This window comes from Corapipo altera, unplaced genomic scaffold, assembly GCF_003945725.1.
Source record: "Corapipo altera isolate COAL_440 unplaced genomic scaffold, ASM394572v1 78, whole genome shotgun sequence".
In the NCBI taxonomy this organism is placed as follows: Eukaryota; Metazoa; Chordata; class Aves; order Passeriformes; family Pipridae; genus Corapipo; species Corapipo altera.
The window spans coordinates 4,557,260-4,583,688 of record NW_020884904.1 but is presented as its reverse complement, the minus strand read 5'-3'; the positions used below and the strand labels follow the sequence as shown (position 1 = coordinate 4,583,688).

The 26,429-nt window shown below is 35.4% G+C and overlaps 1 protein-coding gene across 1 annotated transcript in view; it reads right to left on the bottom strand.

Annotated features, from left to right (window-relative positions):
• Positions 1-3,799: 3,799 nt before the first annotated feature.
• Positions 3,800-26,429, bottom strand: part of PDE3B (phosphodiesterase 3B) — an 86,775-nt gene continuing 64,145 nt past the window's right edge. The window contains exons 2-16 of the mRNA XM_027651198.1: positions 25,597-25,647; positions 25,195-25,440; positions 21,492-21,634; positions 18,513-18,619; positions 18,103-18,313; positions 17,488-17,561; positions 16,864-16,967; positions 15,964-16,098; positions 13,729-13,840; positions 12,855-12,968; positions 10,560-10,759; positions 8,479-8,682; positions 7,900-8,061; positions 6,128-6,377; positions 3,800-5,788 (exon numbers count right to left, since the gene is read on the bottom strand). Of these exons, the coding sequence (XP_027506999.1) occupies positions 5,562-5,788; positions 6,128-6,377; positions 7,900-8,061; positions 8,479-8,682; positions 10,560-10,759; positions 12,855-12,968; positions 13,729-13,840; positions 15,964-16,098; positions 16,864-16,967; positions 17,488-17,561; positions 18,103-18,313; positions 18,513-18,619; positions 21,492-21,634; positions 25,195-25,440; positions 25,597-25,647 (2,340 nt within the window). The 3' untranslated portion in view covers positions 3,800-5,561. The remainder of the gene's footprint in view (positions 5,789-6,127; positions 6,378-7,899; positions 8,062-8,478; positions 8,683-10,559; positions 10,760-12,854; positions 12,969-13,728; positions 13,841-15,963; positions 16,099-16,863; positions 16,968-17,487; positions 17,562-18,102; positions 18,314-18,512; positions 18,620-21,491; positions 21,635-25,194; positions 25,441-25,596; positions 25,648-26,429) is intronic.

The following is a 26,429-nucleotide window of genomic DNA, read 5'->3' as shown; positions in this document are numbered from 1 at the left end:
TCTGCAATCTGTCTAATGGACAGATATTTTTCCTGGGGTGTGACATCTGAAACAGTATTTTGGTCATGACTTATTTATGATGAATGGAACAAAATGATTACAAAATCCATTCTCAAAGATAAATAGGAGGGCTTCTTCATTCTCTTCTTTGCCTGAGAGAAAGCTTAGTTAATATGAGTCAGATAAATTGGCAATACCAGAGAGATTAATAAATTCTAGTAGGATGAATGTCATGACAAAAGAAAGAGAGGCAAACTAAGTCCATTTGAATGACTACATATAGGAGCAAGTTTTCATATCTCACTGGCACAGGGGACAAAGTCTACAGTCTGCTCCCCACGTGCAGTAAGTAATGTCAATGTTATCCTCTGGATTTTTGGTGTAATACTTGCATTTTAAGCTGAGCCTTAGTTTTTGTTTTATATGCAATTTAAATGAAAATACTTTGATCTCATTCAAGGTGCAAAGGGTTCTGCTGATCTGGAGAGATGAGTCAGAAGTGACTCATCACCTGTTTTTTGGCAAGATGTTTAGAACATGGACAAATCACAAGGTGAATGGTAGGAATAATTTGAAACACTATGGTCTCTTGCCGTTAAAGGCTTGGTTGGTTTAATTTTTTTTTTCTTTTTTTTTCTTCTGAAGCCTCACAGGTAAACCAGAAGGCAGAAGGTTTCTCCTCACTAGAAAATTCTTACTCTCTTTACTTGCGTTTCACAGACAGTAACATTCTGCCAAGTAGCACAGCCTGTGCAGCAGAACCTACCACAGACACCAGTTCCTATCACCTGTGATCCCTTGAAGCACAGAAATCAAAAGATGACTCATGGCCTGCAGATTCCAAAAAAAAACACCTTCCGGTCCAACATTTCTATTCATGTTGTGTCCTTTTTAAAGGGTGTCTGTAGTGTCACACAGAACCAAGTAAGCATTAATCGCTCACATACTTTAAGCATTCGTTGTTCTGAGTGTATCACAGTAGCATTTAAATTCAGATTATTTCTGGACAGACGTTTCAATCTCAGAATCAAAGGAAAACAGTTTCTTCTTTACTGGAACCGCCTTCTACAGCTTAATGCTATTATTAACAAAACAAGCAACTGCTAGTTACTCTGGTTTTTTGTAGGGTTTTAGAATATTGAAGATATCAGAAATGAGACTAACCAAGTCTAAGCCAGAAATGTCTTCGAGAAATGACAGTAACAAATGGACAACAAAATCACTGAGATTCTTAATTTAAGAGTTCTGTATCTATTAGTTGGATTCAGAAGGATACAGGGGATGTACACTATGCCAGGAGGGTCACTGCCAACTAGAAACTCAAGTGCAATGGAATGTTTATCCTATAGCAACTTAGTCCATCAGCTTGCTTTCCTCTTTCTTCTTTCCTCTGAAATATGTTATTCTTTTGCATTTAGCAGAGGGCAAATACACTCACTGCTTATGGCCTTATTAAATTAAGACCAGATAGGGAGAAGTTAACAGCTGTGTTCTTTTGACAGCTTCATCTCTGAGAATCTACAGTATATTTTTTATAGCAAGTTAAAAGCTTACTTCAGAAGATATTAAAAGGAAAGTTCTCCATTGCAAAAATGAAAGCAATTCATTACCTCATTTGCCTTAACATCGACATGAATGAAGCAGGATGTTGTGCAGAACACAATTCTGAAGAAAGCTGGAGGAAAAAAAGCAAAATAAATACTGACTTGATCATACTTTTTGTACCTCCTTTAATCAACTTCCTACATTTATTTTCTCTCATCTAATCTTTATTGGCCACAGAAAAATCAATTTTCTAAAACTTGCATCACTACTTAAGTTCTGATAATTCTATCATTGTTTTCATTACTATTTTCATTTAATTTTTAACAATCCAAGTATTCTAACTTGCCAAAGATATCCTCTTTCCATATTATTTTGAATATGAACTGGCTTGAGACAATAAATAGCATCACTCATCACAATATCTTTTGTATATTTGTGTGTTTTATGTCATCCTTACATCCTCCTATTCTCATGCTCTAAGCAAATTCCATCCTTTTGCTCCAAAACATGCCTCTGAGACTGAGGTTCCTAATCTCACACTCACCGGTGTATGAGACACTTCTCAAAAATATTTTGGACAAATGGGAAAGTTCTGCCATGTGAATGTTAGTGCCACACAGGAACACAGGCTGGGTCAGGTTGGAAGGGACCACAGTGGGTCATCTGGTCCAACCTCCCTGCTCAAGCAGGGTCATCCTAGAGCACATGGCACATGATTGAATCCAGATGGTTCTGGAATATCTCCAGTGAGGGAGACTCCAACCTCTCTGAGCAATAACACGCACTGGATTACCTCAAATTCTGTGCCTGCTTCCAGAGGATCCAGAAGCCCAGCCTCGACTACGCCTGCCTAGGAGGAAGCACAAAAGCCAAAAGCGAGCTCTTGAATTCTGCTAACTCCTTTTGCTGATTCACCTGCCACGGCTGTGGTTAAAACTGAATGCAAGAAGTACAAAGAAACAGTTCTATGTGCAAAGCAAAGCAGGTGTTACACAAACTTGTTTAGTTTGAACTTACCTTAAGTAATGTTACACAGTTCCTTCCATTTTGAACCTTAGACTCACCGTTTAACTTTGTTGTGGAGGAAGAACTCATGGGAAGAGGATCCAGGTAATTATTTTGATAGTTTAGAACCTCCATAATATCCAGAGGTCTCCCGAAACACAAGGAGAATTTTGTCCTTATCGAAAAATTTGTAGTCTAGTTTTGTATGCACTGTATGCATGGGAGCAAGTAATCTGACATACATTTTAAAAGAAAGCAATGGGGAGATGGGAGACTCAACTTAAATGTGAAAATATTATGCATAAAACATGTATCTGCTGCATCAGCGTGAACTTCAGTGTAGGCTAATTTGGTCCACTTCTTGAACAAAGAAAAAGCAGTGTTTCATTAGAAAGTATTTAAAGTGTGTTCTGTGTATTCTTCGTTGCTGTGAAGTGTGATCACAGATTTAATTTGGTTGCAGTTTCTCAGTGGGTTCCTACCAGAATAAGAGTAGGAACTTATATGGAGACATGTTCTTTTTGACGACAGCTCAATCAACATTCAAACACCTTTCCATTACCATTTTTGAAAAATTAAGACACCTTTAGTTAAAGTTACATCCACTTCTGCAAACATGCCCTAAACCAACCTTTGCTGACATTTGCACATTCTTTTCCCCTTCCTCTTAGAGAAATAATTCGTCCCACACTGTGCATACATAAATAACAGACATTTTAAGGTGGATTTTGAATACATTCATAAATAAAAGTATCTTTGAATCAAGCTTATGTAACTTGAAAACATCTAATTGGAAAAGCACTGAGGTTTGCTACTTCTTACTGAATTTTAAAATTGCTTCAGTATTTCTACAGAGTTTAAGGGAAATCTAATATAAGAAAGTTGCTGGGAAAGGTTTCACCAGATATAAATGCTGCCAGTGCTTTAGTAAAAAATAAAGTGTTACATTTACCTTCTTATTATTTTGTTATTTTTTTAATAATAATTTTTAAAGGGAAACTAAAAATGGAAACCTATCATGTCAAATAATAGAACAGTGACTTTAGACAAACTAATTTGTATCATGTTTTCAGGTAAATCAAGATGATACTAAACAGTATTAAAATGATATTTTATATCTACAAGCACACAGGCTAAACACAAAATGCTGAGAATACAGCATACTGAAAGAAGTAGAGTTTCTGTAGTCTTCACATTATCTGTTAGGAAAATATATGACCAAGAGACATACAACTGTATGATCAATAAGTGCCAGCTTCAATAGTGCAACATTTTATTAATGACAGAAATATCTGTTTTTAACACTGCTCATGTTACAAAAAAAATGCAGTGATAGTACTAATGGCAGTAAAGGGGGATTTTGCACTGAAGATATAAAATAGCAAAGCATGTTTCAGTGGTCTTTTAAGTGGATCAACAAAAAGCTTATTAGTGAAAAATGGAAAAAGACCCTTTCATTGATTTAAACTGGCCAATCAAAGAGCAGAATAAAAATTTAGGTAAAATAGTGTAATACAATGTACTCAAGGTTATCTTAGAAATGTTACCTTTTTTTTTCAAGTCAACTGATGTAAATGTAAACACAAATTGCTAAGATACATTTAGCAGTGGCACACACGTGCATTTGATTTTTATTGAATTCAACTACACAGCATATAAATGTTTAGTACTAAAAGGTGCACTTTTAAAACTAGGCTTATTTGTGTCTTGCTTACTTACTTATAGCCTAAATTTATGCCTTCTTTTGTTTGTTTGTTTTCAAATTAGACCTACAATGGTAGTGTTCCTAATAATACATTTGTGTGGAATGTCTTAAGTTTCCTATTTTAAAACTCAACAATCTAAAATGTAAAACAGTACCGTGTTGTTTTCAAAACTTTACACAAAATTTTCACATTCTGGTTTCCATATGTGTATTTCAGGATGTATATCAAATTTGAAGGTGATATAAGCTGTGTCTATGATGAAAGAAAAGATGTGGGGCAAATTAAAATAGCCATTTTGAAACAGTAGTTAATGTCTTTTTTTCTTTAAAAAAACCCCCCTCTTTAATTCTCCTAAAGCTTTACATACAAAGAATAAATGAGATACGATCTTATTTCCTTAAAATTTAATATTGGAAATCGGTGCAAGATAAAAATCTATGATGTAGTTGACTTGTTTTTAAACGTGAACCTGAGTAAGGGCAGGAAATATAACATGACTTCTGACTAAAAGAATAAAATTCCTTCATAATTTAAGTAGCGGAACAGGTTTTTAATGTTCTACCACAAAACAGCAAGGCAACAGATGATAATGGCCTTGTATTCAATGAATTATCATGAACATCCACTGCAAACCTGAATATTTTCTGCAAAAATAAAACATCAGATTATGCACAATAATAAAAAGCATCAGAAATAGATGCACCTGGATCTTCTTTTCTTATTTTAAACCACAAATATCAGAATTCAGCATTTATGTCACAGTCCTTGAACAGTTGCTCTGAGATGACTACATTAAGCACACTACTGCACTAAGTAGACACCCCACAACAGGCTTGCACTGCAACAGTAACATAGTTTTCATATAGGCACAGACCTTTTCTCATTCATGTTCAAAAACAACATGAAATAAGCAACTCAAGACAATATTAGGATTCATCCTGCGTTTCCTGGTTAGCGAAAAGTTCTTGCCACTTTGGTAGTTGAAGTCACTGAATGTTTTTAAAAACTGCAGGTACCTCAGGGAAAAGAAGAGTTCCATATTCAGCAAGGCAGCATTATATCAGGATATTTTATACCAACTAAGGCATAAAGAACTTTGCATCAGGGTATACAATATTCAATCTCTGAATAAAGTTTCATCATATTCTGTGTGGCGAAAGTGCATAGGAGTGGGATTCCACTAGAGTAAAAAGAATCCTCTCACAGTATTAAGGCCTTTCAATTTTATGCAAACTGTGTCAGGCTAAAGTCAGCACAGTGGAAAAAACGTAGGCTGTCATCATACTGGACACCACTGGAGTTTTCTTAGCATGTCTTGTCTTCTCCTAGTTGTCGTTCATCATCTTCATCAGCTTCCTCAATAACCTGAATTTCGTCTGCTTGAGGTAAAGATGAGATTTCAGTCAGCAGTTTAGCTCCTTCGGTTTTGTTTTTTTCTTCCTCTTCAATGACTTTCTTCCATATTTTGTGATTTTCACTGAGGTGGTGTATTAGCTGGCAAAATATTCGTCTACCTTTTTTTCTTTGAACTTCTGCAAAATTATAAGCATATTTGATTGTTTGACATTCAAAGCAATTGTATTTTACACATAGAAAACCAAAGGCACATTGCAGAAGAGATGTAAGTTTGAACAAGACACATGAATGCTTATTATGAGTATTTAAACAGTGGCATGGCAAAGGACATCAATGAGTTTCTGTTTCAAGTTTCAAGTCTTCTGGTAGTAACAAAAATTTTATTGAAAGAGTAAAATTTATGAAGCAGCATAATAGGAAAACCCACAAAATTTGTACTACTCAGTTTCTACTGCCATTGCTGATCTGAATCTATTAAATGACAACTATGCACCAATTGAAATACAGAAACTTACTTAAAATAAGATCATCTTCCATTTCTTCATCATCACTCTCTAACTGTGCACCATCATCATCTTCAGTACTTTCTGCATCCTCCTCCTCTTCATCAACCCACTGCCCTGGAAGCAACCCAGCTGCATTGTAGGAGTTACAAAGGGGACCAACTATGTGAGTGATGAAAGATTCTTGCAGCTTAGCAAGCTGTGGAGAAGAACGATCCATGAAGGGGCTTATAGGTAATCCAAGACTTGCTTCCTCATCACCCTGAAAAAGAAGTGAAAAAAAATATCAAAATTTCTCACAAAATTAACTTTAAATTTTTATTTTAAAAATTACTTGTAAGGAACCAAGGAACTACAGTCTACAGCTTCCTCATAGGGGGAAGAGGAGGGCAGGCACTGATCTCTTCTCTCTGGTGGCCACTGATGGGACGTGAGGAAACAGCATGGAGTCAGGGGAGGTTTAGGTTGGATATTAGAAAAAGTTTCTTCACCCAGAGGCTGTTTGGACACTGAAACAGGCTTCCCAGAGAAGTGGTCACAGCACCAAGCCTGACAGAATTCAAAAAGCATTTGGATGATACTCAGGCATATGGTATGATTCCCGAGGATGGTCCTGTGCAGGGCCAGGAGTTGGACATGATTATCCTTGTGGTCCCTTCCAACTCAGGATATTCTACGATTCCCTGAACCATCACATGGATTGTATCTTTTTACTGGAGGCAATAACAGTAAAGATTAAGTGAATGAAAATGTAATTAGGTAAATTTAAAATAAAGACACATTATGGCTGAGATTTGCATAGTCCATAATATTTCTTTGCTGTGAGAGATCCTTGTGCCTGTTATTTCTCTGCATTTACAGGGCAGCTTTCTTCCCATTTTATAAACTGGAGAAGAAAAAAATTGAACAGTTGTTCATAGAAAAATCTGAGTTATAATCATCTATTTCAGCACTTCCATGCACCTGACAGTTTTATAAGAAAAAGTTTGTTTCATAAATCAGCAACTTAGAATACTAAAGTCTTACAGTAAGTGTAAGCACTTCAGATTATTATTGTTATTACTTAAATCTCCAAAGGACTTTTATTGTTTACTTTTATCTTCCTAGTTTGAAAAAATATTTTTCAATCCTTGATTGTTGCCTCATAAATAGTTAACTCCTCAGGAAGGTGACTACAGAAAAATAACAGAGAATACAGAATATATTTTGGGGGACTTATGGAAGTTGTTAATATAAAAATAGGCGACAAATTTTCGTACTTTTTCCACTTGATAGGATTACTTATCAAAGTTCCTTTTTAAAATTGTTATATACATTTTAATACTGCTAGTTACTAATGTATATTCTTAATATTTCATTTTCAAAGTTTTGAAATATCCTCTGTCTTTGCACTAATAGTTAGCTGAATATACATTTCCAGTCTTGTGGATTTTGTACATATTCTTTCACCTGGAAACATATCTGTGAACTTTACTTCCCACAGTGGAAGAATTAATTTTGGTTTATCAGCATTATGCTATGAAAAGAACCCCTCCCTTCCAAAGCAACCCCTAATATCTGAAAAAGGGACAACACTGGCTGGGAACTTGCTTTGTAACACAATTAATAGAAACTGAAAGATCATGTACGTAAGCTATGAAAAATAAAAATTTTACTATTCAGAATGAGAAGATGGAAATATCTGACCCAAAGATTTAACACAAGAAATTATGCTTAATTTAGTTAAACCATTGGTAAAGCAAAGAATCATTAAAAAAAGAGTGGATTACCCTTTCCACACCCACCTGTTCATAAAATTCATTAACAATGCCTTCTGTCCACTTCAGATGCAGCTCTCTAATTTTGGCTGGACCATTAATATCTGCCAGTTTGATGCATATTTGACAGGCCAGTAGTCGATCGTTTTCATTGCTCCATTCTATACCATTACTGTTGATATCATTGACCTGGATTAAGCACACACATTTTTAAAAATTAAATTAAAACTATTCATCAGTGGGTTTGGTTTTGGTTTCTTTCAGGCTTTGTACAACAGAGACTTGCAATAGTTTTTCTATATCACCTTTTGTCTTATATAGGAAAAGAAAAAAAAGGTTCTTTATTATGTCTCAGAAGACAGAAGTGTGAGACATGATTGAGGTCTCCTGTAAGCCCCTGTGTCACACCTGTTAGGTTTATTAAGCAATCTACAAACAATCTACAATTGACTTGTACAAAGGAAATACTCTATTTGCATTTTAATAACTTAAATTCAAATATTATAAAACTTAAATGCAAGTTATTAAAGCTAACAACTACCGAGAAGCAATGACAACATGAGTATATCAGGATCAAATCAGTGCAGATGCTAAAATGTAACAAACCTTGGCATTAAATTCTGCAAGGAAATCAAAATGCTTCTTGAGATCTGTGGCAAGGATTGCTTCAATCACTAAGAAGCGAAAACGCTTGAATTCTACATGATCAAGATTTGATAAAAAGTTGTATTCTGGTCGTGATAAGAAAAGATTCCAGGCAGAAGCAGCGTGGTGATTTTCTAAGACTGATCTGTCGTTGTAGAGAACAGCCTACAGGAAAACAAACAAACAAACAAAAAACCAAAGGATCATAAATGACAGAGTCAAGTTTTAGAGTTATAATTAAATATTTTGAAGTTTAAGGGCTAGTAAGAAACAAGTCTTAGGTAAAACAAAACAAAAAAAAAAATTGGAAATTATGTTTTGTCTTCTAATTTTGGGGTTAAAATGACATGAAAATGGCAGATGAGGGAAAAAACCCAAACCCAACAGTTACCCAAGTTTTTTCCTTCTTTACAAAGCCCTTAATATCTTGGTGCCAGCTACATTCAGACTGTAGGCACACATATACAAACCACTTAAAATGTAGACTTTGGAATGTGTGTATGTGGACCAAAGAAAGATCTAAGTATATCCCTTTAATTCCTCTTAATTCCAGTCTTCTTTCAAAAAAATCCAAAAAAAAACCCCAAACCACAAAAACTAACAAACAACCAAACACAAAGAGAACTCCAAAGCATATAAGAACTGTTGTTAATGGGAAATGGTTATCACTAGTTTTCAAAGTGCTACGTTTAATGCTGATGCATACCTTTTAACTGTAAATGAGTTAACTAAAATATTAAAACAGTAATAGATTTTACTCACAACTTCCATGTTTATATGAAACAGCCTAAAAATTAATTAATTGAATATAAATTAGATAGAACCTAAAAAAAGTCTTTGAAAAACTTCAGAAAGCATGAACAAAATGAATGTTTGGATCTTTGAAAATTGAAGATGAATGTCTGTGTTATTTTTGTTCTTCTTTGTATGTTGTTTTCTGCAGAAATACTTAACTGCCAATATCCTAAATTCTTTTTGCATAAGAAATTACTAAAAACTTACTGAAAATTACATTTTAAAGTCTCTATCTGCTGACAAGTCATATCGGTTTCTGATTTAGTGTTGTTGATGTTGTGGTTACTATAAGTTTCTTGTCTCTAACTTATTAAAATACATGCAAATAGCCATCATAAATATTCTTCCTCAGACAATATTCCACCCTTAAGATAAAAATATTTCACCATGCAGCTTAGGCATCTTTTCCTCAGTGCTCTTCGTTCCAATTCTTCCCTGCCCTACCCCGATTTTTTATTTGCTATTTCATTCAGCTTTATTCTCCTTTACCTCTTCTTGTCTTTGCCTTTTAGACCCTGAAGTGCATAGCATCTCCTTCCTCAGGTTGCTCAGAGTCCCATCCAACCTGGCCTTGAACACTGCCAGGGATGGCACAACCTGTTCCAGTGCCTCACCACTCTTACAGTGAAGAACTTCCTCCTAATATCAAGTCTAAACTTAATGTCAGTTTGAAGCCATTCCCCCTTGTCCTGTCACTACATGCTCTTTTAAATACTCCTTCTCCATCTTTCTTGTAGGCCCCTTCAGTTACTGGAAGGCCACAATTAGGTCACCCCTGAGCCTTCTCTTCTCTAGGCTGAAAAATCCCAATTCTCTTATTAGGTGCTGCAGTCAACTGGATTATTAGAAGAACCTGTTTTTTCACAGTAATTGCAGATAACATTAGATCTCAGAGTACTCCCAAAATGTAAGATATCCATGAATTAGCTGCTGAGACAGTGCTAGGGCCAGCTCTCTATGAAATAATCCCCTACTCAAACCTGCATTAATTTATGTCATTATTTTCAGTGTAGTAAACTGGAAATTGTTTTTACATGCATACACAACCAATAGGTACAAAACACACCAGAATTTATCAGGGAAGAAAAATAAAAATATTACACAAGTACAGTTCAAATTAATTTCTCAATTTCTTGAATTGGGCAAATGATCCTAAACAGGCTACAGTAGGCATATAGAAGAGAAAAATTTTCTTTATTCTGATTTCAGACACAGTCAAATAATTTTCTGGATAAAGAATGTCTTACCTGAGGTGCATTTGTGGCCACCAGAAAAGCATTTGTACGACCAGGATGATCATAATCGTGCATGGCAGCTGCTACATATAAAGCCATCAATTCCAAAGCAGGAATGTTTGATGCCAAACAACCATAGCTGTCATCAGCAATAGGACAACTTTTTGAAGAAATATAGCTGACTTGAACAGGGGAAATACCACTGGTTTCCTCTAAAAACAATTGAAAGTACAAAAATAAAATATTTTTTAGAACAGTATTTCATTTGTAATATATTTTAAATTACTCAACCAGACGCTATTGCGAACATAGTATGGTTATCCTTGTAATTAAGGAGCTGAGTAATTGGCAGAGAAAGACTTATACTTTAAAAAAGAAAAAGTGTTACTATTGTTTAGAGATAAACCAACATTTTTGAAGAAAAGTTGCAAATTCATCAAGGAGAGATTTGCCTTGGTCCTCAAAACTATGCAGTGCCTTAGTAGTCATGAGAGGAAGTCACTTCTTTTTCAGCTACACTTGTGCTGCAGAAAAGGCTGTTTCAGCAAGCACAAAAGGCAATCTAGTGGAACAAGGAACACTGGCCATCTAGGCCATGTCTCTTGATTGCAGTACAGTTGTCATTTAGATTAGAAAACAACAATAACGATCCAAGACTTTCATTATTAAAATGCACTTGTAGGTATTTGCTCCATGGAAGGGAAAGAAGTGAAGGGGTAAAAACTAGCAAAAGTGTACATCTTAAAGTCCAAACTACAGATCCTGGAAAATCCACATGGATACCTATGGTTACACATTACTGTTAGGGTCATACTTTTGCCTTCCCCTTATTGTTGTGCTGCTAAAGATCTTCAGCTGCCAGGCGCACCTGGAATTTCATTGTCTTCTTAAAATGACAGCACTAAGAGAGCATTCTACAGTTTGCCTCCAACAAAAAAAGATCAAACAGCACCTCCCTTAGTATTTCTATAATTTGCCCATATCTTGAACTTGCAGGCCTATAGGAAAAGCTTGGGGGACAGCAGAAACTACTGCAAAAGGAACTAAGGGCATTAAGTTAAAAATATTTGCACAAAGAGAGATTCAGAGTTTCTCATTTACAAAGTCACTACTTTAAAAAAAAAAAAAAAGAAAGAAAAGAGCTACTGGGGTTTTTTCTTTTATTTCATCAGCACAAAATAAAAAAGGAACACTTTCGCCTTCATAGAATAAGCAAGGATTAAAAATCCTAGTAACATTTAGACTGGAAGAGTTTCAAAGCAATAAGACTATAATTTCTTATTCTAATTTTACTTTTTTTGTAAAAGAGAACAAAAGGATTTTTGCCACTCTATTTTCTTCCAGCCAAGTGTCCAGTCCCAACATATTTAACATTTAGAAAAGGCAATAGGGTGCAATCAGTGGATATGGACAACCTGGGAAAAAAGAAAGGTGACTGCAGAAGGGCTAATTAGTAAGAGAGAAATAACATATTCTGTACAGTTCACAATTTACTTCTTAAAATTCCAGCCTTTTAAAAGCCGTGACTTGCATCTTGCCTCTTTTTACTGCACATATAAAACAGAGTGTGCTTGATTTCCTCATTTCATTTTTCTGAAATAGAAACCATTTACTATGAAAGTCTATGTTTAAAATAGTTATACTTTACTTACAGGATACATTTCAGCAAAAGCTACAAATTTATATTTAAAAGTTAGTTCCATGAAGTCAGAGACAACACAAAAGCAAGGTTCATTGAAAGTAACTTCACACAAGATCTGAATTTGGAGTCTTTATTTCTCTTTCAAGGATGCTCCTATGCAGTTATTGTTAGGATGGCCATGTAATGCCTGAAAGTCTGCATGTGATACCTAATACAGAATTCAAAAATAGTCATTTTTACAATAAAGCCATTAAGAAGAACTTCAATTAAGTTAAATACTTTGGTATCTTTTCTTTGGTCTATTTAATTTTCCAATAAAGTTAAGAAATATTAGTCTAATGTATTTCAAATGCTAAAAATACCCTGACTGTGGCAGAGTACAGAGGTTTCATTCAACACAGAAAATTTATTAAGTGAACCAGTACTCTTGGCTAACAAACTAACCATTACTCATCTAATAATCTTTCTAAAAGTCAACTGCATGATAGTTCTGAACAGTGTGTGCTAACTTTGTGATTTTTCTACGGCCTTATATTAAAATACAAAAAAAAAAAAAATTAGTGATAAGAATAATTATTTTCTTCCAGAGTAATTTGGTTTACCTATTGTAGTTTCACTGAAACATTCTCCAGCAAAACAGAAAAATAACCTAGGTGAATACATACCCATTTCATTTTCCATTATATGCTCATTGTGAATTTGCTGAAATCCAGGAATGGGCCGTGTTGTCAGGTACCACACTGCATGGAGAACATCCGTGGCATGGATACGATTGTGATCTGAAAATTATCAAGATATAATAAAAACATTACGTGAAACATAATCAAAAGGAAGAAAAAAAAATGTAACGTACCAAATGCATAAGTGAAATTTTGATTAAATATAAAGGAAAATTTGAATTGAAATTGTTAGTAGAGGCTCTATGTATCACCAAACAGTTTTAGGAAGTAAGTTAGATAAACATCAAATATTGTGTATGCACACCTTATCCTGCCTAGGAGTCAGGAAGGGATTAAGTGACCTTTTAAATCAATGATGGTAAATCACTGGAGTGGCTGGCAATCTGACACCTACAAGCATCTGAATTGGACAAACATCCACCACATGAGGGAGTGGGAGGGTGTGAAGGGGCAAGTGTGTTTTTTGCTTTGTTTTCCAATAAATTTGGCTGCCCTAGACAGCAAGATGGATAATTACCATCAAAATTCTCTATTTTCTTATTATTTTACTAAGGAATTAACCCAAATTTCTGTTAAATCAGCAAATATTCTCCCAGTAAATTCAGTATGTTTGATTCAACTACTCAGTCAGATTCTTTAAGATTATTTTCAACCAACATATTAACAAATTCAGTTTGAGAGTCCACTCATTTTGTCCTGCAGTTCATTCAATCAGTTCTAAATTCTGTCAAGTGTGTTCATTAAAAATGTACTAAACTCAGATATTGTCTACTTCTACATTAAACATTAAACAAAACACACATGCTAAAGAAAATAGACTGATATATACAAAACCCAAATGTAGTTGGATAGTACTTACAGGGAATATCTCTGTAGCCATTTTCTAGTGCACGGAAGTAATTCATGAATTCTTGAGATGGAATTTTGAAAATTTCAAACAAGCCAGTGTCTTGAAACAAGGTATAAGTTACCTAAATACATATTAAAATTAAGTTTAGTCTGAAAAACATACCTGTGCATATTCTGCTTTTTTAACTTTAAAAAATATTAATGTTTTAAAATTTTTCTTGCCAACAGAGATGGAAATTACTGAAATTCCACTACAGATTATCGGAATGCTACTGTCATAAAGATATATTTAATTACTTTTTTACCACAAAAATGTGGATTTTTATTATCCTCTCAATGCAGAATAATAATAAAAGCTTTTATTTCCTAACTGATAAATTTATGCACAACTGATTAATTTTAATATTTCCCAATTTTTTTTGTCAGGTGAGTAACTCATGCTTTGTTCCATTACTGACCTAAAAATAAGAAATCTATATTCTGACTTATTATTCAAAAATTCAAATTACTTAACTGTGGCAGCAGTCATCACTATTAAAAAACCCAAAACAAACAAACAAACAAACAAACAAAACCACGTCTCAACATTGTGTTTGGTTTTGACACTTTTGGCGGTTTATAACAAAGGTAGTTGGTAAAAGAAAAAAATTTCAAAAATGTACTAAGAACACCCTTATATGTATATAAACCATATATTATGGTTTACATATAGAACTTAGTGAACTTCACCACTTGATCTCCCCACAAGGCTGCAAATATTAAGAAAACGTTTTAAAATAAGTGACTGCTTCTCATTTTTATAACTTTTGTCCCAGACACATGAGAGAAACAGAGGTTCCAAGGTGTGGGATGTGCTCAAAGGAACAGGAGAGCAAAATGAGGGGAAATCACTCATTCCACCAGTTCCAACCATTCCCCTTTCGCAGACCCAATCTCAGAACCTTAAAATAGATGGTAAAATTCAGTTTTTAATTGTCTGTTAAGTAAGACTTGTCTCAGGTGCTTGCAGCAGAACAGGCAAAAGGACTGGGATGGGAGAGGGAGGAGGAGAAATCATACACATACACACAATATCAGGGAGAAGTGATACACAGATTCTGGTAGAGTCAAAACCTGTACACTGAAGTACTTAGAGGTTTCACCTATCCCCTAGACTGCACACAAATGGAATGCAAGCCAATGGGGATCACAGAGTACTAGTATCCTGCTGTAAAAACACCACTCAAAAGTGGATTGTGGCATTCTAGTCTGTACCTTAACACTTGAACTAAGTCAGGTGACAAAAGACCTGAAAACATTTGATCAAACAAGGCCAACTGAAGATTCAAAACAATGCCCAGAATATTGTGAGTTATGAAAGAAAATACAGTGTCTAATGACAAAAATGAAATTATCCCCATTGTTTTTTCCTGACTTCAGTACAGGTGCAGGCTTGTGGTTCCAACTGCACCAAAGTGTCTCTAACTTGTTTCCTTCCAGTTGCTTATTCCTAACACTGATCTTGAACAAAAATAACATGCATTCTACTCCAGGGTGGAAAACTAAGATACTGGCAATAGAAATATTTTGTAGGCAGATCAGAAGCAAATCCAGCTCTACTACAGCTCCATGGTTGCTAATCCACTATAAAGAAAGAGAGAGAAGCTTCCAGGTGACACTGATAAATGAGAGAAGCTGGGAAAGAGCAAACAGGATCATACTTTTGCACCTGCCAGTAGATTGGCTTCAGCACAACATGAAACTGCACAAAAGAGCTTAGTAGTAAGTCAGAAAGAGATAAAAGGGATACTACATGCAGAAAGCAGCATGGAAAAAAAATCCCATTGTTTGTAGGATCAAGAGGCAAAAGACTGCCTAAAAGATCACTTCTCTTCCCCCACAGGTGTAGCGCTGGCAGAAATATTTTACTGAAATAAAGAAAAAAGAAATGGTTGACAAACAAGGTAGTAATTCTGAAAGCAGGAGACAATTCTTCACAGGAAATGGCATATTATGACAAAACCTAGTCACTGTGAGTCTAACTTATTTTTACACTGAGAACAAAATTCAGAAAATTTGGAACAAGTTGTCTATAGACAAAACACTTTTTATGGTTTATGGGATGGAGCACGCAAGAAATCCTACTTCTACTTGCCAAGATAGCTTTCATATATATGTTGACTGCAAAACATCTTCATGGTTTAAATAAAATATATAAACACAACAGCTTTACATACCCTCCCTCATATAATAAAAGACAACAAACCTGGCTAAGGATTCTTCCAGACTGATCTCCCATTTCTTTTACAAGGTCAAAAATTTGGAAATTCCAGTTGTTCATCTTCTCCATTAGTGAATCATGGTCTAATAACATTGTTTCCAATGTATAACTCTGCTCCACCTGTATGAGATTAAGATACTTTATCATCCCTAAAATAACAATGAAAACTAATTTATCAGTTGAGCTGGCAAAAAAAAAAGCCAGGAAAATGATAAAACTTTAGTGAACTTATTGAATGGTGCTGTAACTACAGCCATGATAAAATCATAAATCAATAGTACAAATAGCACAGTTAAGGGCTTGACCTTTCCCATATTGGGGCAGCAGATTCCAGCGTTTTCTGAGATGGTGCTAAATTTTCCTTCTTACTTCTTTTTAAACAAGATGAGTTAATAAAACAAAGCAAAAATATGCATAGGTTAACTAGATATTTACTGAGCTTTACCAGTTCACTATTTGAACAAGTTTTAAGAGACCTGATATATAAATCCAAAATTATACTAAAGAATAAACCATTTGTATCCCTGTTTTTCCAATCAACTGCATTGTATCAACATTCATTTGTAAGTCTTACTGGAGCTTCTGAGAGAAAATACTAGTTGATCACTGTTTGAGCATACTCTCAGCATTAAATATGCACAAATCAATTTTGATCAATAAAAACTTCATACAATGACCAGCTTTCTTGTCATTTGCTAATAAAATTTATGCAAGCTAGAAATAAACAATTCTTAAATAAGAATTTGAATTCCAACAATGCATCATTTCCCTTTAGAAATTATAATTTTGGTAATGCAAAGACCTCTTCACAACAAGTTAGAAATTATAAAGGAATATTGTATTGATAAAAGTTATTGCAAGCTTTTTTTGCAATTACATGCTTACAAGGAGATTATTTTGTGCTTGATCGATCATTTCCTTCCTTTCATCTTTTTTCTTCTCTGTATGGTGGAAAGATTCTTTTGAAACATTAGCACTTCCAATTTCGCCTGAAAGAAAACACATAAGTACTGTATCAATAATTTCTTTGTGAATTACTACTGTCTAATAATTTCTCAACTGATCATACAGATTATTCACAGAAATATAAGTAACAGCTTGTTTCTAAGCCATTTTATTTAAGAATTATACAACAAAAATTGTAATGGACAAAATGGATTAGACGAAACTTATCTGGAGATTGAGAAAAGCTAAAACTAGCTTTTTATTTGCAGAAATTAGTTCAGTGATTAGTTTAGCTGAGTTGGCAGAGAACTTGTGTGATATATGGAGTACAGAACTATGAAGGTATGAGTGGAAGCCTGTTTTAAAATCCTTACTATGAAGCAGGCAATATTTTGTGTTACCTTGATTATTCTAACTCACAAAATAAAGTAAAATATATGCATATGAGTTAAAGTATAGGAAAAATTTTATGTAGAAATATAAAAATTTTAAGTTAACTGGCCTAGAAAAAAAAAAAAAAAGAAGCAAGTTGATATCAAATATTTGTCTATTTTGAAGTCCCACCTGATTTTCTGTCTCTGTGTTCTGCAGATTCTGGTTCTGGTGTTGGAACAGGCTTGAGTATCTGACGTCCACAGCTTACAGAATACATGAAAAATATTTACAACATTCAGTAATTTTCTTCTTTTGCTACTGATGTCTTCTACTGAAAAATATCTGCAGACTACTTTTCTTAAAAAGGCTTTTGAAGGTTCCTCCAAGTGACCTTAGTATTTTCTCCTAAATTTGGCACACAAAGATTTAGTCTGTGCTAAATAATCAACCATCACCTCCCCCAAACTCACCTCCATGCACTAATAAAGTAGAGCTCATTACTTAGAAAGTATTCAGGAATACAGAATTCAATTCCCAAGTAAGAAGTCCTTCTTTTCTAAAAATCCATAGAATATTGTTACTCTAAAATAACAGCTGTTGTGAGGGATGGGTCATTTCAAATCAGTGACATACATAGAACATTCTTTAGTTACCCCTGGATAACACAGTCACAGATTATTATGATATCATGTGCCCTTTTTTTCAATCCTAGCAGATGCATAGGTGTTGCTATATTTTTTCATTTTAACTCTATTCTTTTCAACACACATGAAGTTACCAAGTATGTAACAGAGTTTACAGTACCTGCTACACATATAACCTACAGGTGTTTTAATTTGCTGCTGAAAATCTGGAGAGCTAGATGTGTGTCCTGGAGGCTTATGTATGTTAATGCTTGGTTTTGTAAGGAAATCAGCAGTATCAGGAAATTCTACAGGTGACCAGTTGCTGAAAGCCCCGCTGGAGACAGATCCATGGCTGGGTGAACCCACAGGACTCAGACCAGGCGAAGCACCTTCCAAAACAAACATTACATGGGGTTCAGGTCACAATAAAAACATGTCTGTTTACAAAGACTAGATTTAAACAACACGAACATGCTGATGTTATTTTAGTACTACCTTTACATGAAAAAAAAAACCAACTGTAATACATGATGTACTAACTACTGTCTTGTGCCATGTCACTAAGCTGCATAAATTGCACGGTCTTACCTGCTCGTCTGGGACCTACATAATGAGTCAACGTCATAGAAGATGATCTTTGCTTTGGTATTGTCAGCAAGTTTGCACCAAAAGACCCACTTGAATGAGATCCTTGGCTGAAAAGAAAACAATAAGAATTATTTTTTTACTTTTCTAGTTTTTCTTCCATTTTTATTAAATAAAATGCTTTAAATATAGCTATATTGTCCTGCGACAGATCCACTACCATTCAAGAAAGACAGAGTATTAGAAACATCAGCTAGACAATATATGTCAATTATAGGGAATAAAAACTACTGGGTACTGGGTGAAAGCAACAGACAATTTTATACAGTCCTAAAATGACACAATAAATATACTCAGACCAAGTGCAATAGGTGTTACTTCTAACATGCCACTGTTCTCAAACATTTGAACAAAGCAGGCTATTTACTATCAGATCTGAGAACATTTAGAGGATTGATTACTTTGGAAATACCATCAAAACCTTACACAGCTACAATGATTTTCAAATGAATTTTGAATACTTAATTATTTTATTTATTACAAACTTAGAACTAAAGCTGGTTTTGACATCAAGTCAGATTGTGCTTCAGTAGCCAAATCATTCAGCTCAATAGTTGAATCCTGCCATCTGCTGTTCTAGGCATGAAATTTCACTCAAAATTCAAATTTATTCCTTTAGCAAACAAAAATGTAATATGCAATTAAAAATAACTGTATATGTGTACTCAAAGTGGAAACATTTAATGTAAAACTAACTCTTTCTCTTCAGCGGGGGAAAACAGTGTTTACTGATGCAAGATTTAATCTTGCTTAATCAGATTGCAAATAAAAGTCAAATATGGAAAATATTCTTAATCTCCCATCATTTGTTTAAAAATATGAATAAAAAAATGAGTTAAAGAATAAACATAGATTTATTTCTGCATATATCCATCTACTGGAGAGGGTCCAGCGGAGGGCCACAAAGATGATGAGGGGTCTGGAACACCTCTCTTATGTGGAGAAGAGAAGACTGAGAGGGGTTCTCATCAACAGATATAGATATCTCAAAGGTGGGTGCCAAGAGGATGGTGCCAGACTCTTTTCAGTGGTGCCCAGGGACAGGATGAGGAGCAATGGCCATAAACTAAAACTTCCACCTCCACAAGAGGAAGAACTTCTTTACATTCAGAGTGGCAGAGCACTGGAACAGGCTGCCCAGGGAGGTTTTGGAGTCTCCCTCCCTGTAGACATTCCAAAGTCATCTGGACACATTCCTGTGTCACCTGCTCTAGGTGAGCCTACCTTGGCAGTGGGGTTGGACTGGATGATCTCCAGAGGTCCCTTCCAACCTTAACAAATCTGATGCTTGACATGTTAGTCAGATTTCAGAAATGTTTGGGTTGAAAACTAGGATAGATTGATCTTTTCACTGTTTGTACATTGTTTAGCTATCACAGCTCACATGTACTACTTTAAAGCACATAAAAATGCTGCAAGAGTATTTAGTGTAGGAAGACTACATATTAGGGAAGGTCAGTTCATCTTGAGTTAGTGTTTGAATGAGAAGCCAAATCAAGAATTCACATACAAATAAAACAGTAGATATCAAGATTTGCTTTTAAGCACTGTCTGGATGGGAAAAAAAAAAATTGTGAAACATTAAATCAAATTTTGCAGCAATATTAATTTATAGTACCACTATGTAATATCTTTTTCAATTCAGCAAGAATTCAGTTCAAAGCAGTCAGCTGTTATTTTTCTGACAATTTAAGCATCTGAGTGATCCAGGAGTGCAGGAATGGCAGGACTGCCTCTTGGCAGAAGGAACAGTTATGCCAGTGCATCTATTTCATCTAACCTTATCTATAAACACCCACGGGGGTTTGGGAGATGACTATATGTTAGAAGTTAAAGGGAACCTGATAAGAACAATTGTTGGAAGGTGCAAAGAGACAGGGATAGAGCAAGTGTTGGCAAGAACTTTGGAGGGCAGGACACCAACCATAAAACAGTGAACATGTCTTCTAGGTGAGGGTGTTTTCCATATTGCTACTTTTAATCAGGTGGGCTTAAGCATATTTTATTAAAGCAGAAAAAGCCATTACAAAGGCCAAATTATTTAATTGGTTCACTTCAAAATTAAATATAATACTGATAAATAAATTCTTGGATACATGTATATAAACCTTCATCCATTAATAATTATTAATTATCAGCATAACTCATATTTTCTTTTTTAAAAATACTTCTATTATACTTTACTTATGACCAAAGAAAAAAACCCAAACAAACTAAAAAACAACCAAACAAAAAAAGCAAAACTACACACATTTTTACAGATTTCAGGAGCAAAGGCACACCCATTTACACATTTAAATAAAACTAAATGTGTGAAGTTTCACTCATATACAATATTAAACAAAAAGAAAAAAAGCATTTATTTTAATCCTAATTCAAAATGTTATCTTAATTCTGAAAATAAAACTTTATTTGCACCGTATTGACTAACAAGCAGAGAAGAGATGGCTACCTTAATTTACCTTACCACTTGCTTGATGGCTGTAGGAATAATAAACGTTGCAACACACAGAACAGTGACTACGAAACACAAGAAAGTTGTATCACCTTTTTAATTATATATGGGTATATGGAAGTTGGAGAGTGACACATATTTTAAATAAAAAGAAGGAGGAAGTCAGTACAAGTTCAGAGACTAAACCAGTTTGTTTTGCAATCATGTATGTTCGGCTTTTTTTTTTTTTGTTTTGTTTCCTACTTAAACTGTTGTGCAGGCCTACTTGTAATGACAGAGCACACCATTTAACCTCAGAATGACCTGATTTCTACTCAAGATCAGAGTTACAAAGCACAGTATATAATTAACTTTTCCAGTTTATACTGGCAGAATTTGGAGCCTTAATTAACAAGATTTTACACCAAATACTTCTGCTGCCAAGTTCCAACATTATTATTGCCCTTAAAATGTCATTCAGTGCCTACCTTGATGTGCTATATTCCTGATGAGATCTCTTGCTGTTACTTCGTTCCCATCTCAAAGATGTCGATTCTATAGGTGACATGCCAGAAACTCCTGAAGTTCGTCTCAGCTGTGGGGTTGGTAGGCTACTCCTGCTATTTAATCCCTGTTGAGTAATTTAACCATGGTTAAAATCTATGTAATTAAAAACAGATGTTAAAATTTTATTTGTGGTTTGTAAGGGCTATTTATTGTTACTTTTTACAGTGAAACAGTAAATATGGTATCTTACATTCACTCTTATTGCTTAAGAAAATAGAAAAGATGCCATCTAATTATTTTATTAAGAATAATTACTTTTTGCATCTCTTTTTCTTTCCCCAAATTAATATAGGTAGTGATAGTAATTTCCTGTAGGATTATGGATTCTTTTTCTACAACCACAAAGCTCTCCAGCTCCCAGGGTAGTCTGAGATTTTGATAACTCAGATGCTAAATATTGAACAGTGCAAGTACTGTGGAACTTGTGGAAAGGGTGATGTAGAATTCACGGGGTCAGTTCTGATTCATCAAGGATCCCTCTCTACTTCCATAGCAGCCTCACAGCATTCAGGAAGCTTCCAAGGCACCTCACCACTCCCAGCCTGGAAGCTGTGCTAGTTTAGGCACGCTGCAGCTCAGCCATTGGGCATCACCATTTTACTTGAACAAAAAGCCCTCTGCAAAGAGGGGCAGTGGCATTCAAACAGTTCTGCGTGGAAATAGCTCAGGACTTGCTACCTCTGCCTTACTGAAATACCCCTGAAAAGCATATCTGTGTTTAAATAGCAACTAGTAGAACCTAACTAATAGAAAGGATAGGATCTCTGAACTGAAATTGGAAATGTGGAATGGCATACCTGCATCCATTGCACAGAGAGCCTATACACTGTGTTAAAAAAAATTTAAAATATATGTATATATCTCACTGCATTAAGTCTACAGTCCACTTGATAACTCATGCCTAGATCTGACCATTAAGCAGAGGGAGGGAAGGATGGGCAGGGGAGAGAAGGATGGGCAGTGGAGAGATTCTTCTATGTAATAATGATGTGTGTAATCAGATCCTACATAGTAAAAAAGATGTCAGGAAAAAATTGTTTAAAACAAAAAGCCAAGGCAATATTTGCAGTGTTGAGCAAGGTCAGCAGGTTTGTGTAAGGACACGTGAACCTTGCATAGTAACACTTTGAAGTCTGTCAGAAATAATGACTTGGCAATTTTAACCTTCATCAGAGATCGTATGTGACTCACACAGTTATTGCATATTTAAATTTTAAAAAAATGGTGAAACTGTGTCAAAACAAAGCAGTACAGTTTCTTACCCTGAAAAATCAGACTGCTCTGAGCCCTTGGATATGCCTTGACTCTGTTTGCTTTGCTGCAAAAGTGCAGTCAGAGCCAGAAAGGTGGAAATGCACAGGCAGAATAGGACCCACCCCATCATCCACAGAAACCTGCAGCAGTGCTTAACCAGCCCTACCAGAAAGGGAACCAGAGGAACGTGCCATCACACAGGAAAGTGTTCTCAGGTTGGAATGGATGTTTCTGCCAGTGGATCACAATCCAACCTGTGTGCTCCATGCTATTTGGAGAGCACAGATGAAAATCCCCGACACTGGAGGAGAAAGGTCCACTCCCAAGTGCACATGTTAGCACAATATGGAAAGAAGGCCAGAGCACCTGCGCTTACTTGTTCCTCTTCCTGGCTACTCTGAGAATGAAGGAACACTGGGGATATGGCAAACATCCAGAACTTCCCCTACTAGTTACAGAAGCACAGAATAAACAAAACATGGGTAGCAAAGGACTAAGGAATTCCAGATGCCTCTATCCTAGGAAAGTCACTGGTAATCACTAAACAAAGGGGAAAAGTTGCTCTGGAAATAAAACTTACACCATGCTAGAAATCAAAGTTATTATGAAAGGACTTGTGGTTACCAGCAACAAGAAGAAACATAGAATCATAGAATGAATTTGATTAGGAAGGGACCTTGAAGATCATTTAGTTCTAGTCCCCAGAGACGTCTTTCACTAGACCAGGGTGCTCAGAGCCCCATCCAGTCTGGCTTTGAACACTCCCAGGGATGGGGCATCCACAGTTTTGCTGGCCTGTTATTATAACTGAATGCACTTTGGAAGCCAATCAGGGAAGAGAAATAAAAATGTACAAATCCTCAGCAAAAAAAACAACTCATTTGAAATCTGGAAGAGACCTTCCATATTCCAAATCTGAAAGAGAGAATGGGAACCTCTCAACATAGTCTGAAAGGTACCATTTTGAAGAAATACTCTCTCATTATTTTCTTTGGTGTGTCATAATCTGGAGTTTGTGCTCACTTATTTGGTTTTTGAAAGAAAGAGAAATCTTGTTCTTACAGTAATATACATAGGGGGAGATCTTTTTGTTTACCCCTAAGTCAAACAATCATTGAATGACAGTGGTAAGCACTGTTTTATCCACCATGTAAATTTCTGTACAGAAACCTCCCCAAACTTAAAGGAAAAGTTACTTTTAGGAAGGAGGAAAAGAAAGTAGCTGTGAAAAACCAGAGTCTTCCAATTTCACATACTCTTCATAGCCACTCTTCAGTAAGGAATAGTTTTCATTTCAAACAATTCTGACTAGCTGCATAGAAATTTTAAAAATTAAAAAGTATACTAATCCTTAGAAGCTTTTAGAGAAATCCACAAGAAAAAACATGATGAATGACTTTGATCCCTACCCAGCTGATTTCTGCAGATATCCATGTGACATTCCAAGGAATTTCTTACTGTAATTGTTCTGCAGGATATTCCAAAGAATAACCCGCAGACAGTGAGTTTTCCCCTCCCAGAAATATGGATCCCAACAGATATTTCACAGTCAGGCTGAATCTGGCTCAAGGCAGTTTGTCTGGCTCCAAAGTACTAAGCCAACAAATTGATCAATTTGGGCCCAGCTGCCCACTTCCTGGAAATATAAACAACTACAGGGCAAGGATGTCCCAGACCAGCCTCCACAATAAACAGCCTCAAGCTGCCAATACAGGGCTACCCTAGAATTATTAGCTCTGGTGCCCTGCAGCTGAGTTTCTATATTTTAATGTTTTTCCACTACATTCTTTAACACATCACATAGTAACTACATTCTTGCTTTCACTTATTTACCCTAGATAATGGAGAAGTGACAGCAGATTTAAACAGTGGTCTCATAATGTGATTTGCTGCACAGAAAGAAGCAATATTTTTCCTTTTACGTGACTGATTTGCTTCTGTCTAATGGCTAGTTTGCTGTCCACGAGAGTAAATTTCTTGGGGTAAAAAGGTCAGTGAAAAAGCTGCAGCGACAGTAATTGTTAGGTAAAGAATGTGGGAGAATCAAGAACACCCCTGTTTGTTCCATATCATGAGAATATAACATCTCCAGTTTATATTTGCTGTTATTTTGAGGAATTACGTGTTCAGGGTGCACACCAGTGCTTTTTTATCTGTCCGTCCACCAACCACTTGAATCTGCATTTTGGTACCTATCACATTACATTCAATGTGTTTTCACAGCTGCTCTCTTTTGACCTTAAGGTACCACAGGTACTCAGTAAAGAAGCTACAATGCATACAGGAGCATTCTTTCCTGATGAACTTTCTCTTTTTTTTTTTTTTTTTTAATTGCAACACACACATGAATGAAAATTAAAATCATTTGACCTTGAGCAGCTTTCGATCTTTTTCAGCAGGATCCTCTATTTCAGGACAGGGGAAGAAACCAGGAAATGGTGTGAATGGACTAGCCTTTGGCCTGCATGTGCCTGAGAAAGCACCAATCAGACTATTAATGCTTCGAAGGGAAGAAATCACATGTGGTGGAAGAGATGGATCAGCCAGGAGATCTGTCAGCATGTTCCGAGCCTCATTTAGCACTGAAAGATCAACTCCATTTCCACTGCCAGCATTCTGGAACAGAGGGAAATGTTGCAAATTATTAACATGTCAAAACTTTTCAGGGTATTCTCTGTTTTAAATAAGTCTCCTATCCATTGCAAATTTGAAAAATAAGTTGGAAAAAAAAAATCAATGCAATATTATTAATTAAATTTATAATATACTGACCTGGTAATAGGGTTTGTACCATTGCTTCAAATCCCAATCCCAAAGTATCATCTGTAAAGATAAAAAAAAAAAAAAAGAGTAATAGGTGATATGCTAATATTGAAAAACAGCAATGAGATAACTCTTGATTATGTGACGTCATGAAAAATGTTTCTCCCTTCATGTTTTTATATGTAACTTGGGCCATTTTCTTAGCTAATGTTACCCAGCAAAAGCCCTATAGACGAATCTGAAGAAATTGCATGCAACAGAGATATCTTGATGACAGAATAATTATGTGGCCTTATTTCAATATTTCTGGATTGTTTCTAAATCTTTTAACGTGTACACTAAATTAGGTGGTGACAGTACTTTCCTGCATCTGTTCACCTCAGCCTACAAAATCAAATCTAGCCTAAAACCTGCAATATATTTTTTCCTTCCAGAACCATTCAAACAGTAGCAATTTTTGTAAATACCGTGCAGAAAGCATTACACCAAATCAGTCACTTTTTAAAAAGGTAAAAAGCTCCCCAGTACCTCAGGTTAAAAACCGGTAATGTCAAAAGCATTTTCTTGCAGGAGGTTTCGTTAGGTTTTGCTTGAACATGGTTACAAAGCTCCGTGTTCTGAATAACCTCACAAAACCCACCAAACCCGCAAAAGAACGTCAGCAACACGATCTGAAGATACTATCAGCTTCAAGTACGTCAACAGCACTCACTTAATTTGTCTTCTATACTGACAAAAAATGAAAACAACATACAAGAAATGAAAGTCAGATGTCTGTTTTGTTTCAAAAGGTTTCAGCCTTCGTGACTTCTTGACAGGTTCTAATTATTCTCTGATGAATT